Below are 15,133 nucleotides of genomic sequence, written 5' to 3' on the forward strand. Positions count from 1 at the left end.
TAACAATGACCAGTCTTCACATTAAAGGCAGAGCTCCTCAGATGAGAGAGTATCGATCCAGGCATTTTCTTGCTTTTTATTTAGACCGCCTGGGGGATGTTCTATCCTGTCAGTCCTCCTCATTATCAGACTGACAATACAATTCCCAGTTGATTCTAATTCTGTACATCACCTTCAGAACAGTAACAACTCAACCCTGTGCATTTTTTTAAGTTCTGAAGAAGGGTCACTGACCTGAAACGTTAACTCTGCTTCTCTCTCCACAGATGCTGCCAGACCGACTGAGTATTTCCAGCATTTCTTGTTTTCATTTCAGATTTCCAACATCCGCAGTATTTTGCTTTCATCTTTTTAAAAATAAATTCATTAAGCCACAAAATCATTTAAGAACAGTGCGAAAAGGATTTTTTTTTTACCAGTTCTGGTTGTACAAATTGCTTTAATCTTGATGGCATTGTAAACAGACCTTAACAAAGAGTACAACTGTGGATAACGAACAGAAAGCAAAATGGTTCTTTCACTCATCTTTCTGCACAAAGACATTCAAAATACTTCATTCTTCCTCAGTCTCATCCTCTATTTTCACATCGATATGTTTGTAGAATCTCCAAGCCTTCAAGTTGCAGTTTTTCAACATGGTCCCAAGCTGGTTCCCCGGACCTACCTCATAAGTGTCTGGAAAATCAGTCCCTTGTTCTCGTTCATACATAGCATGCATAGTTTGCTCCCATTTTACAGGCGATACTAGCTGTTTCACTAACAGTTGCTGAATGTGTTTACTATGCATGTACTTTTTGGCATCCACATTGGAGTAGACAGATATCAGTGGTTTCTCAATGCTGATTCTTTTCAAGATTTCATGAAGCGGCTGAGTTGCTGACGCCATGAGGCGAGTGTGGAAGGCACCGCTGACTGGCAGCAGTTTGGTCCGCAGGAAGTGAAACTTTCGGGAATTCTGCTGCAAAAATTTAAGAGCCTGTGTCGAAAGTAAAGTATTTTTTGAATCTCATCACTACAGGATACTTAACTCAGAATATATTTATTATTAACACTCCAAGTGTTCATCATTTCAAAGATTAATATTACTGAAAGTTGGTAAGTCACCTGACCTGGATGGAATACATTCTAGGTTGCTGAACAAAGCAAAGGTGGAAATGGCAGAGGTATTGGTCACAATCTTTCAATCCCCTTTGAATACAGGATTTGTGCTAGAGGATTGGAGGGGTGCTAATGTTATACCATGATTCGAGAAAAGAGAGAGGGATAAACCAAGAAACTACAGGCCAGTCAGCCAAACATTGGTGTTGGAGAAGTGTTTAGAAATCATTATCAGGGACAAAATAAACTTACATTTGGAAAGGCATAGGTTAATCAAGGATAGCCTGCATGGATTTGTTAAAGGCAAAATATGTCTGACTAACTTGATTGAATTCTTTGATGAGATAACAGAGAAGGTTGATCAGGATAATGCAGTAGATATTGTATATGTAGACTTTCGGAAGGCATTCGACAACGTGCCACGTGATTGTTAAGAAGATGGAAGCTATGGATTAAGGGGAAAGTGGTGCTATGGATACAGAATTGGCTAAGGACGCACAGGGTGGTGGGAGGTTGATGTTGTTCAGACTGGGGGGTGGTCACAGGTAGTGTTTCCCAAAGGTTAAGTTTGAGTCCATTACTCTTTTCAATTTTTATAAACCATCTAGATTCAGATGTAGGGAGAAACATTATAAAGTTTGCAGATGATACAGAACTTCACAATGTAGTAGATAGTGATGAGAATAGTTGTAGACTTCAGGATGGTGAAGTGGGCAGAAGCATGACAGAGTTCAATGTGGAGGTGTAAAGTGATGCAACTTTTGGACTAATATGGAAAGACAATATACTATAAATGGCACCATTTTGAAACGTGCAGATGAGCAGAGAGACCTTGGTGTCTCTTGGACAGGCTAGGCTTGTATCCACTGCAGTTTAGAAGAGTAAGACTTGATTGAAACATATAAGATCCTGAGGGGTCTTGACCGGTGGATATGGAAAGGATGTTTCCCCTGTGGGGGAATCTAGAACTAGGGATCACTGTTTAAAAGTAAGGGGTCTCCCACTGAAGACAGAGATGAGGAGAATTTTTTTCTCTCAGAGGGTCGTGAGTCTTTGGAACTCTCTTCCTCAAAAGGCGGTGGAAGCAGAGTCTTTGAGTGTGCTTAAGGCAGAGGTAGATAGATTCTTGATAAGCAAGGGGTTGAAAGGTTATTGGGCTAGGTGGTAATGTGGTGTAATCAGTTCAGCCATGATCTTATTGAATGGCAGAGCAGACTCGAGGGGCCGAGTGGCCTACTCCTGCTCCTAATTCGTATGTTCGTATGTCCATATACACAAATCTTTAAAGGTGACAGGGCAAGTTAATAAGGTTGAATAAGCATATGCGTTACTTAGGTTTATAAATAGAGGAATAGAATACAAGAGCAATGAGATCATGCTGGAACTTTATATCAGTGATTAGCCCTCAGCTGGAGTATTGTGGACAGTTCTGGGCATCACACTTCAGATGTAAAGACCTTAGAAAGGTACAGAGTATGTTACCAGGCTGTTACCAAAGATGAGGGAGTTCACTTATGAGGAGAGGCTGGAAAAGTTAGGACTATTTTTCTTGGAAGAGAGAAGGTTAAGTGGTGGCCTAACAGAGATTTTCAGATGAGAGGTTTTAATAGAGTAAATAGAGAAAAACTATGACCTCTAGCGAGTGGATCAACAACCAGAGGTCATAGATTCAAAATCACTGGAAAAAGATCTCTCTCAAGGGGAGATGAGGAGAAATGTTTTCACTCAGAGTTGCCGGGATCTGGAACACTCTATCTGAACAAGGCGATGGAAGCTGATTTCATAAACAATTTTAAAAGGGGATCGGACAGGTACTTGAGTATGAGGAACCTACAGGATTATGGACAAAAGCAGGGATGTGGGCCTAAGCACGACTGCTCTCTCAACGAGTCAGCAAAGGCACAACGGACCAAATGGCCTTCTCCTGTGTAGTACCTTTCTATGACCCACCTACACCTGGATTAACATATTTTGATGCAGAGCAGTTAAATGCAATTGAGGTCACCTAACAATCCCCTCATACTAGTAAATGAATTGTGTGAAATTATGGAGGAAAAGCATATCAAAGGAGGAAAAGCGAAACTGGGCCTAACAGCTGAGCATTGTCTCTTCTCTATCTAATATCTACAAGTGGACTTTCTACTGGCAGTCACTGGAGAGCCATCAGACGCACGACCTGAAGCGAATTTTCCTCTCTCATCAGCTAACTCAGTATGGGTCAGAAGTTGAACATGGGAGTTTTCAGCTCTGTAGGGCTTGCTCATTTGCAATGCTTGTGAAAAACTCAATAAAGATTACATGAAACGTATAATTAAACTCTATTGAGTGTTGTGAGTGAACAATGAAACTGAACAGTTCAGATGAAGAGGAGTAGCATCTGAAAAGGATTTGACTCTGAAGCAACCTAGTTATCCTGGTAAAATGCAGGACAGATTATTCTACATTTAGAAACAGATATGAAGTGGTACAGTTAGTGAGGTCATTGATTCTGTGTGCTGAAAAGTGTAAACTATATAAATGCAGAACTACAGAGACCCCCACTGTAGTCACTTAACCTGCCATAGATAATGGGCCTGGAGCTTTGGAGTCCCATCAGAGCCTGTTAAAAAACTCCCTGGGAATGCAATTCCGTTTTGAACAAAACTAATTCACTTGGCAAGAACAAAACATTCCTTAACCCATTTTGATTTTGCCAAGTGTTTTTTTGATGGCAGCCTTACATCAGGTGGAGATTGATATGTGTTTTTTTTTTACAAAGAATGCAACCAATGCCTCATTTCATTTTTACATTTCTTTGAGGGTATGAAATCATTCTGTTCCCACGTCCCTGGATAAGTCACACTGATCTGATTGGGAGAGCCACCCTCTGTCACTGTCCCTCTGCCAATGGCCAGTTTAGTAATACTGGTCCACTCAGCAGGGAGGAAGTGTCCTGCTCCTGCACCATTCAAATATAGTAACTAATAAATGTTATTGAGAGCGAAAGATTGGACGACCATAATCAAGAAAAACAACGTGGATAAATGGGGCAAGTTAAATTGGATATAAGCATTCTAAAAGTGATTTTTAAAAGACACATTTGTAAGCTTTTCACTCAAATAGATGGGCACCATCATCATTCTGTGAAAATTGCTGATCGACCCATCATGTCTCTGCAGATTTGTGCTTAAATACAGCTTTTCATTATGAATTGAAAGATTTAAAATGCCCAACCTATTTTTCTTAAATGTTTGTCATCTAATCTTGAAATATCACTTGGTCATCACTTTGTTTGACTTTAAACCTACACTGGCATTTGAGCAGAAAGGGCCATTTAGGCTCCGATTCAATACTAAATCATTTTTAATTTATATGGAATTCCTCTGGAAGAAAAAAAATCCCACCTTCCCGCAGCTACTCTAAAGGGCATCATTGCTCACCTGTAAATGTCCGGCAATCACACGCCCATTGGGAAAGAGGTAGTTAGCCACTTCACACACAGGGTCCTCGAGTCCCAATGACTTGCAATGCTCTCGAGCTTCCAGGCAGGCATAGTTATATCTGGATTCTGTTCGGCCCACAACAGATAACATGCCACTGGGAATGGATTCTGATGCCTCCTGCATAGCCTCTGCCCGCACTTTCACGGTGCAGAGAGCTGTAGTGGAAAATAGAAATTCACTTTCACTCCAAGATGTCATTTGGCTGATTTCACAAATACATTTAATCAATCTTACACACAGAAGGATTATATAGGGTGGGTCGTAATGCATCAGGAATCATAGAAAAAATTGGTACTTATAGGGCAAATATTAAAAGGAATGCCAAGACAAATATAAAAATGAAAGCCAGGACAAATGTAAAGAATATAGTAAAGCTACAAAAAGGGAGATCAGAAAGGGAAAAAGGGAGTGCCAGATAAAATTAAGGAAAAACATGAAGGCTAATAAATGTCCTTTCTATAAGCATATTAACTCTAAGATAGTCAAAATCCAGGTAAGGCAATTATGCAAGATATTAAATATATCATTGCCTCAGCTTTTAGAGAAAGTGGATATCAGAAGTGGCTGTAAAATGAGTAATGGTGGCTATTATTTAAAGAGAACTGGTAGTTACTCAATCTGAACGTAGACAAATCACATGAAGTTAATGGTTTATATCCAAAAATCCTGAGGTACCTAGGGAAGAAATAGTGTAAGATCTGACTATAATGTTCCAAAATGTTATGTTTGTATTTACATATTGCCTTTCGTGAGCTCAGGACACCCCAAAGCACTTCCCAGCCTATGGAGGACTTGTTGAAGTTAGTTTCTGTTGCAAAGTAGGAAAATGCAGCAGCCAATTTCTGTGCAAAAAGGTTCCACAAACAGCAATGAGATAAACAACGAATTGAACTATTTTATGAATGTTTCTGGATGAATAAATGTTGGCTAGAGCACTGGGAGAACACCCCTGCACTTCTTTGGATAGTGCCATGGAATTTATTTACATCCACCTGAAAGGGCAGGTGGCACCTTTGCTGTTAAAGTACTGCACTGGAGAGTCAGCCTGGATTATTTGCTCGGCGCTGGGGTAGGACTTGAACCGACAAGCTCTTGACTTGAGTGAATATGCTACCAGTGAGCCTAGGCTGACACTTAAAACAGGACTGTATGTGGCAAATGTGACTCCTCTCTTCAAAACAAAAAGATAGGAAACAAAAAAACATGCATTAATGTAGCGCCTTTCACAATCACAGGACATCCCAAAGCGCTTTATAGCCAATTACGTACTTTTGAATGTAGCCACTGTTGTATGTAGGAAACACAGCAGCCAATTTGCACTCAGCAAGCTGCCACAAACAGCAATGTGGTAATGACCAGATAATCTGTTTATTGTGATGTTGATTGATAGGGATAAATATTGGCCAGGTCACTGGGGATAACTCCCCTGCTCTTCTTCAAAATAGTGCCATGGGATATTTACATTCACTTGAGAGCGCAGCCGGGGCCTTGGTAAATCGTCTCAACTGAAAGACAGCACCTCCAACGGTGCAACACTCCCTCAGTACTGCATAGGGGTGGCAGCCTTGGTCTTGGTGTTCAAGTCCTAGAGTAGGACTTGTACCACAACCTTCTGATTCAGAGGTAAGAGTGCTACCAACTGAACCACAGCTGGCACACAATCATAAGATAATTCAGTTGTTTGTAAACTACTGGAGTCTATAACACAGAATGAAATTACTAAACACTTTGGGAGATAAGAGCTGATCAGAGCTCGTTAGTATAGATTTCTTCAAAAAAAGGTCGGGCTTGACCAACCAAAGAATCCTTGAAGAAATGAGTGTAAAGGAAATGCAATAGTGGTGGTCCATGTGAATTTTCAAAAATCATTTGATCAGGTACTACATAAGAGATGTGGGCAAAGATATGGCACATAGAATCCTCACTTCCACCCACCCTAATTGTGTTCAGTTCTATTAAGGAGCCCTCTTACCTGCCAGTTTCAAGCTCCATTGGAAGGTTCATACTTGAAACTTTAAGCTACACTTTGTTGGCGTAGCTGTTGATGGGCCTGGTTTCCAACTTTTCTATTTTTATCTTGTATTTCCAATTTTTGTTGTATTAGATAATATTTACAAAACATACCAGAAAGGATCTTTCTGAATCAAGGTATGATTCCTCCTGAACGTTGTAAATGGGAATCTCATTAATGCATCACTAAGAGGGTTTTGGATCTATCTTTCTTAACCTCACCTTCAGCAAACTCCATTGATCCTGCAAAAACCAGGGCAGCAAATTCTCCCACACTGAATCCTGCAGCTCCAACACACTTCTCGATGGCCTAAACACACAGAAAGACAACTGGAATCATTTATCAATATTAAAAACACTAATCCACAATAGATAGTACAGCGCGAGCTAGGTAGCTACACAGTCCCAAGTCCAAATTTAACTGCTAACTCTTTTCCATCGCAACTTAGGATGGCAATCATCAACACTGGTAAGAGTTAACAAGTGTCTGCCTTTTAAAGGGGCACAAACAATAAACTGTAAAGTATCAGCAAAACAAAAGGAAACTGAAATTAAATTAATGTCGTTGGTCGAGTTGATGATGCACTCCAATCCCGTCGGTGTCCACCAGACACAGAAGGTCTCGAGCGTACCAATGCTAAAATTAACTGCTAGTTCCCTTACAAACCAAAAGCAAATCAATGGTTCCCCCCCCCTACCCTACCCAACTCCCCACAGTCATTAATCAACTCAAACTCAAATTCATTTGTTCAGGTGGCACTGAGCAACACAGGCCAGAAAAAAACCCAGGATTAATCTTCAGTTTTGAGTTCAGGTAGCGATATCAGCAGAGGCGGCAATAAAAATACAACAACCGACTTCAGTCAGACTAAGAAAGGGGAAATAATTAGCTAAAGTTCACGTTCCTGATTGTTCGACGGTAATCCTTACTAAAAGGTATGCATGAGGCATTGAGTGTGGTCAGGATCAGGCTTAACTGTGATGTTCATCACAGTTGAATAGCCTGGGTGATATTCACAATCTAGACTCATATGTGAAGAACAGCCACTTCAGCGAGATAATTGAGGCCATATGTGGGATTATACCCAGCTAGATACCCTGCTGGCTGACTGGACAACGCATTAGAGAGCTGCAGTAAGGACCAGGAATCCAAACCTTCCTCCTTCATCTAAAGTGGTTGATCTCAGCCAGATTAACATAATGCACAGTAGAAACAGGAAGATGGCCACTTTATGTTGCATTTTTACAGGACAGACCGACTACTGAGTGGCTTTTTTAAAGATCATACGGACACCTGGGCATATACAATACAAAGAAAAATGCAAAAGCACAAGTTTCCCAGTCAGGAGGAGAAGGAAAAATCCCCCAGTCTTGCATATTCTGCCTGTAATATGTCTGCTCCTGACCTGAATCATAGTAGATTACTGGACAGCTACAACACATTTCATTCATATAGTACCTTTAATGTTGTAAAACATCCCAAGCAATGTTCCCTCTAAATGGCCACACAGCTATCTGGAATGGACCACGTTTTGAAATAAACAGGTTGCACACAACAGTGACCTCAGGGTGAGGGTGGGGGGAGGGGTGGTCAGGGCTGAGCATCAAATGTAAACTGCTAAAGTACGAGAGGCTGGAGAGAGAGCGGGAGAAACACAGCTGTGGTTGGAAGAGGAGCATGAGAGAGAATCGGTTATGGGAGGAGCAGGGAGTGTAGGAGAGAGGGAACCTGTGATTGGAAGAGCAGCGAGTACTAGAGAGAGGGTCTCTGTCATTGGAGGAGCAGCGAGCCCAAGCATGGGGAGGGGGAGCTGTGCCAGAAGTGAGCAACGTGTGGCGATAAGGGTGGGAGGCGAGAAGGTGGACAAGGCCTCACAGCCCTGGGAGAGACTGAGCAGAACTGTCCGGATTCATCGTCCAAGGGAAGGGAAGAGACGGGAAAATTCCCTGGTAGCCAGTCAGGCTGGGGGAGGTGAGCGGGGGCGTGGAGAGGTGGCGGGGGGTAGGGAGGGGAGAGCTTGAACTGAATGAAAGTGATGGGGCCCACGGAGCATCTGGTTGTCAGCTTTGGATTAGAGTGAGACTCAGGAGTTCCCCCCCCCCCCCCCCCACCCCCCCACCCCCCCATTCACCAGCATCAATAGCCCATGACTCAATCTGGATTTGAATGACCAAAAAGGCCCACAACAACTCAAGATCACAAACCCAGTGGGCACAGCCCATCATGTCCAGCACACACAGCCTGGGAGAAAGTTGATCCATGGCATTAGTCTTAATGAGCACTTGACTAATCTAATTTAATTTTCTGAAGAAGTAACAGAGACTGTTGATGAAGGAAATCGGGTGGATGTTGTTTATCTGGATTCTGAGAGCATTTGATAAGATACCACATCAAAGGCTGGTTAACAAGATTGAGGCTCATGGAATAGGAAGGTCAGTGTCCAATTGGATAAAAAATTGGCTGAAGGACAGAAAACAGCGAGTCATAGTAAATGGTTGCTCTTCAGACTGGAGGATGGTAGACAGTGGTGTTCCCAAAGGGTCAGTGCTGGGATCACTGCTTTTTTTGCTATATATAAATGACTTGGATCTTGGAATATAGAGTAAAAAATTTGCCGATGACACCAAACTTGGAGGTGTGGCAAACAGTGAGAATGAACTGCCTACAACAGGATATAGATAGTCTAGCAGAATGGGCAGAGAGGTGGAAGATGGAATTTAACACTGACAAGTGTGAGGTGATGCATTTTGGCAGGAGCAATAGGGAGAGGCAATATATACTTAATGACACTGTTCTAAAGCGTGTGCAGGAACAGAGGGACCTGGGCGTGTATGTGCATCAATCTTTGAAGGTGGCAGGAAATATTGAGAGAGTGGTTAGTAAAGCATATGGGATCTTGGGCTTCATAAATAGAGGCATTGAATACAAAAGCAGGGAAGTTATGCTGAACCTTTATAAAGCTCTGGTTAGGCCCCAAATGGAGTATTGCGTCCAGTTCTGGTCACCACACTCTAGGAAGAATGTGAAGGTCCTTGAGAGGGTGCAGGGGAGATTTATCACAATTGGGGGAATTTCAGTTACAAGGTTTGGTTAGAAAAACTGAGTTTGTTCTCCTTAGAGCAAAGAGATTGAAGGGTGATTTAATAAAAGTGTACGAGATTATGACAGGCTTAGATAAGTTAGACAAGGAAAAACTGTGTCCATTAACTAATGGTACAAGGACTAAGGGACAAAAATTGAAGGTTTTGGGCAAGAGATGCAGGGGGAATATGAGGAAGAACTTTTTTACATAGAGGGCTGAAATGACCTGGAACTCACTCCCTACAAGGGTGGTGGAAGTGGAGACGATCAATGACTTCAAAAGGAAATTGGATGGGCACTTGAAGGAAGGAGACTTGCAGGGCTACAGGGATCGAGTGGGACTGACTGAATAGCTCTATGGAGAGCCAGAATGAACTTAATGGGCCGAATGGCCTCTTTCTGTGCTGTAAATGACTTTATGACTTAATGCTTTCTGACAGCAGATTAGGTTATTGATCATATATATGGAGCATGGCTAATAAATAATTACCTTTAGCATTGACTGAACAACATAAACCAGCTTGGAAACCGCAACTGTCTAGAATACTGGATTAGAGACCAGATTATATGAGTTTCATTTCATTATTTGCCGAGATGAAAGGAATTTTAAGGTTGTTTATGAGCTGAACCCAGATTTTCATCTACTCTCCTGAAATTGTGAGCACTTGTGTCAGAAAAGAGGAGCTAACAGTGCTGGTGTGGGATGTTTGAGGAGTGGTTAAATGGGACAGATGTGAAGAATAATAGAATGGGATGTGTGAGGTGAGGGAAAATGCAACCAGTGAGTGGAGAGTTATAATGTGACATATGAATTTAGAGTTAGAATGGGTTGTGTGAGGAGATAGATTGGACTTGCAAGGTGAGGGAGGATAAGACATGCGTAAGGAGAGACAGAATGGAACATGAGAGGTGCAATTGGACCAGAGAGGGCAGAGAGAGAATGGGGAAGTGGAAGATAATCTGTGAGGAGAGGGAGAATGGGACATGTGTGAGGAGAGAGGGGATGGGATGTGAGGGTTGAAAAGAATGAGCTGTGTGTGAAGAGAGAGAGAATGGGAAGCATGTGAGGAGAGAGGTAATGGATGCGTGTAAGAGAGGGACTGGGACGTGTGTGAGGAGAGGAGAGAGGTGGATTGGACGTATGAGAGAAGACGTATAATGGAACCTGTTACAAGAGAGATAGATCAGCACCAGTTAGAGGCGGAGGGGGAATGAAACCTTTCCGGAGAGCGATGTTCGCTCTAAGGTGCGTGTGTGCGGCCGCACAGCAATCTGGAATGTACAGTGCATCGAAGTAAACAGGCCGCTCATACTTTTGTGAAAGTTCAGTGACTTTTAAAATGTAAGCTGCCCATGGACAAGAAAGTAATGCTCACAAGAGTTTGAGTCCGCATAATACAAAGAAAATTCAGAGTGAACATTGATCCCAAGATGCTACAAATGAGCATTTGGCATAGACATCCACAAAAGGAGATGTTAGGACAGGTCAAAGAGGTAGGTCTTAAGGAACATCTTACAGCAGGAGAGAGCATAGAGAGATTTAGGGAAGGAATTCCAGAGCTTAAGGCCTTTGTAGAACAATTAAAATCGGCCAGTACGCAAGAGCCAGAATTTGAGGAACAAAGAGAGCACGGAGGCTTGTAGGAGGTTAAGGAGATAGGGAGGGGCAAGGCCATGGAGGCATTTGAAAACAAGGTTGAGAATTCTGAAGTGGATGCTTTGCCGGACCAGGAGCCAATGTAAGTCAGCGAGCACCGGGGTGGTTGGTGACCAGGACTTGGTGCAAGTTAGGATATGCACAGCGGAGTTTTGGATAATTTCAGGTTTACAGAGAATGCAAGGTAGGAGTCCAGTTCGGACAGCATTGGAATAGTTGAGTCTGGAGGTAACAACGGCATGAAGGAGAGTTTCAGCAGCAGTTGAACTGAGGCAGGGGCAGAGATAACACTGTTACAAAGGTCGACACAGGCGATCATGGTGATGGAGCAGATTTGGGGTCAGAGGCTTGGCTCAGGGTCAAGTGGGTTGCAAACGATCTAGTTGAGCCTCTGGCCCTGGGCAAGGAGAGGGATGAAGTTGATGGCGAGGGAATGGAGTCTGTGCTGGAGACTGAAGACAATGGCGGGACAGATTGCAGGCAGTGGAGGGAACAAGAGAGGTGGTGGTGAGGTATCCACTCTACCATCAATGTTATTTTTATTTGTTCATGGGATGTAAATGTTGCTGGCTAGGCCAGCTTTTATTGTCTATCCCTAATTGCCCTTGAGAAGGTGGTGGTGAACCGCTTTTGTGAACTGTTGCAGTCCATGTGGTGTAAGGGCACCCAAAGTGCTTTTAGGGAGGGAGTTCCAGGATTTTGGCCCAGAGACAGCGAAGGAACGGTGATATTCCAATTCAGGATGGTGTGCGGCTTGGAGGGGAACTTGCAGGTGGTGGTTTTCCCATGTGTCTGCTGTCCTTGTTCTTCTCGGTAGAGGTCATGGGTTTGGAAGGTGCTGTCGAAGGAGTTTTGGTGAGTTGTTGCAGTGCATCTTGTAGATGGTACACACTGCTGCCACTGTGCACTGGAGGTGGAGGGAGTGAATGTTTGTGGATGGGGTGCCAATCAAGCGGGCTGCTTTGTCCTGGACGGTGTCGAGCTTCCCGAGTGTTGTTGGAGCTGTACCCATCCAGGCATGTGGAGAGTATTCCATCACACTCCTGACTGGTGCCTTGTAGATGGTGGACAGGCTTTGGGGAGTCAGGAGGTGAGTTACTCACCGCAGAATTCCCAGCCTCTGGCCTGTTCTTGTACCCACAGCATTTATGTGGCTGGTCCAATTCGGTTTCTGGTCAATGGTAACCCTCCTGCAAATGTTACAATAAGAATAGAGGTGCTGTATCTGTGTGGAAACAAGTGTACCATTTTCTCTGAATTTTAAATGACAATAGAGCGTTATTGGTTTGTTTGCAATGCTTGGTGTCTTGAAATATGAAAAAGTAGTTTATGGCAAAACAGAACAGGGATTTGATAAACAGACACAGGTTGTACTCACTTCAGGGTTTTCATGATGGAGCCTTTCCACAGCAGCTAAGGACATGACAAAAACTGCCGGCTGACAGTGCACAGTTTTATTTAACTCTCCCTGTGGTCCATTCACACACAAAGACAGCAGGTCGTAGCCCAGAATCTTCTGTGCGGCCGCGAACAATTGCCTGGCCTTGTGGTATTTCTGGAGACCTTTTCCCATTCCGACCAACTGGCTGCCCTGGCCGGGAAACAGGAGCAGCGAGCTGTGCCGGGGCCGCCTCTTGACCGGCTCTTTCGGCTGAGCTTCAGCCGTGTCCTGCCCGCTGGCTGCTAACATTTCCGCCAGGTCTGGAGGCGGCTGTGGAAAGCGAGTGTAGAGCAGCCTGCAGTGAGTGGGGGCTGTGAGAGGCCGGGCTGCCAGGCTGCAGACAAACAGTGACACACTGAGCCTCATCTCAGCAGGGACAGGGTTCACTGCACCTTCTCCAGGACCAGGGGAAGAGCCCTAATGCTCACTCAGTCAGTCAGGCAGGCAGCTTCCAAACCACTCACACCTTCCTGTCTGCAACTTTACTGCAGATCAGTACACAGGAAAGCAAGGTCGGTGCAACTTGGTTCCTAGGGATAGACACAAAGTCTTTAAAACAGTGAGAGGAACAACACTGCTCCTCAAGACCCTTTGCTAACAGCAGAAATCCGGCTGAATATTAAGTCTGTTAAAATCCCAGACCTCTTTGTCTTTTATTCTTAGTTACTTCGTCACCTTTTATAGAGTATCACCCCATATTTAATATTGCCTTTCCTCACTCTTCCTCCCAAAATGTGTCATTTCATACTCCTCGCATTAAATTTCATCTGCGACATGTCTGCCGATTCCACCAGCCTGTTTAAGTTCTCCTGGAGTTTATTACTATCCACCTCACAGTTCAGGATACTTCCACGTTTCGTGTCATCCGCAAATTTTGAAACTGTGCCCTGTTCACCCTGGTCCAGGTCATAAATATAGATCAAGAAAAGCAGCAGTCCTAACACTGACCACTGAGGAACTCCACTATATACCTTCCTCCAGTCCAAAAAACAACCGTCACCACCACGCTCTGTTCCCTCCCGCTCTGCCAATTTCATATCCATGCTGCCACTGTCCCTTTTATTCCATGGGCTTTAACTTTGCTTGGTAAGCCTGATATGTGACACTTTATCAAATACCTTTTGGAAGTCTATGTACATCACATCAACTGCATTACCCTCATCAATCCTTTCTGGTACCTCATCAAAAAATTCAATCAAGTTACGAAAACAAAAAGTGCTGGAAATACTCAGCAAGTCTGACAGCATCTGTGGAGAGAGAAGCAGAGTTAACATTTCAGGTCAGTGACCTATGCACTCCGTTCTCTCAGGTCTAACCCCGACAAAAAAAAAATATTGAAAGGTCACTAACCTGAAACGTTAACTCTGTTTCTCTCTCCACAGATGCTGCCAGACCTGCTGAGTATTTCCAGCACTTTTTGTTTTTATTTCAGATTTCCAGCATCTGCAGTATTTTGAGTTAACATAAAAGCAATCAAGTTAGTTGAACACAATTTGCCTTTAATAAATCCATGCTGACTTTCCTTAATTAATCCACATTTGCCCAAGTGACTTTTAATGTTGTCCCAGATTATCGTTTCTAAAAGTTTTCCCACCACTGAGGTTAAACTGACTGGCCTGTAGTTGCTGGGCTTAACCTTGCAGCCTTTTTTGAACAAAGGTTTTTATTTATTTATTTTATTTTTATTTAGAGATACAGCACTGAAACAGGCCCTTCGGCCCACCGAGTCTGTGCCGACCATCAACCACCCATTTATACTAATCCTACACTAATTCCATATTCCTACCACATCCCCACCTGTCCCTATATTTCACTACCAATACTAGGGGCAATTTATAATGGCCAATTTACCTATCAACCTGCAAGTCTTTGGCATGTGGGAGGAAACCGGAGCACCCGGAGAAAACCCACGCAGACACAGGGAGAACTTGCAAACTCCACACAGGCAGTACCCAGAATTGAACCCGGGTCGCTGGAGCTGTGAGGCTGCGGTGCTAACCACTGCGCCACCCTTGTTTGTGGGATGTGAGCGTCGCTGGCTAGACCAGCATTTATTGCCCATCCCTAATTGCCTTTGAACTGAGTGGCTTGCTAGGCCATTTCAGAGGGCATATTAAGAGTCAACCACATTGCTGTGGGGCTGGAGTCACATGTAGGCCAGACCAGGTTACGATGGCAGATTTACTCCCCTGAAGGACCTTAGTGAAGCAGGTGTGATTTTATGACAATCAATCAGTTAGTTTCATGATCATGATTAAGATTTATTAATTAATTGAATTTTAAATTCCCGCAGCTGCCATGGTGGGATTTGAACTCATGTCTCCAGAACATTAGTCCAGGCCCTTGGATTACTATTCCACTAA

At 43.4% G+C, this 15,133-nt stretch overlaps 1 protein-coding gene across 1 annotated transcript; it reads right to left on the reverse strand.

Moving 5' to 3' along the window:
- Window positions 1-237: 237 nt before the first annotated feature.
- On the reverse strand, window positions 238-13,240 carry mcat (malonyl CoA:ACP acyltransferase (mitochondrial)). Its single transcript, XM_068051255.1, has 4 exons — window positions 12,708-13,240; window positions 6,813-6,900; window positions 4,518-4,735; window positions 238-976 (listed from the first exon to the last, which is right to left on the reverse strand). Exons 1-4 carry the CDS (start codon window positions 13,134-13,136, stop codon window positions 554-556), a joined length of 1,158 nt encoding a protein of 385 aa, XP_067907356.1. The 5' UTR covers window positions 13,137-13,240; the 3' UTR covers window positions 238-553.
- Window positions 13,241-15,133: the final 1,893 nt, after the last annotated feature.

Source organism: Heterodontus francisci, chromosome 18, assembly GCF_036365525.1.
Source record: "Heterodontus francisci isolate sHetFra1 chromosome 18, sHetFra1.hap1, whole genome shotgun sequence".
Taxonomy (NCBI): domain Eukaryota; kingdom Metazoa; phylum Chordata; class Chondrichthyes; order Heterodontiformes; family Heterodontidae; genus Heterodontus; species Heterodontus francisci.

Excerpts from the sequence above, each read along its gene's own strand:
- mcat (XM_068051255.1), bottom strand. The coding sequence starts at position 13,136 with ATGAGGCTCAGTGTGTCACTGTTTGTCTGCAGCCTGGCAGCCCGGCCT. Across the intron at positions 6,901-12,707 it reads TCCATCATGAAAACCCTGAA|GCCATCGAGAAGTGTGTTGG; the intron begins GTGAGTACAACC and ends CTGTGTGTTTAG. Across the intron at positions 4,736-6,812 it reads ATCAATGGAGTTTGCTGAAG|CTCTCTGCACCGTGAAAGTG; the intron begins GTGAGGTTAAGA and ends TTTCCACTACAG.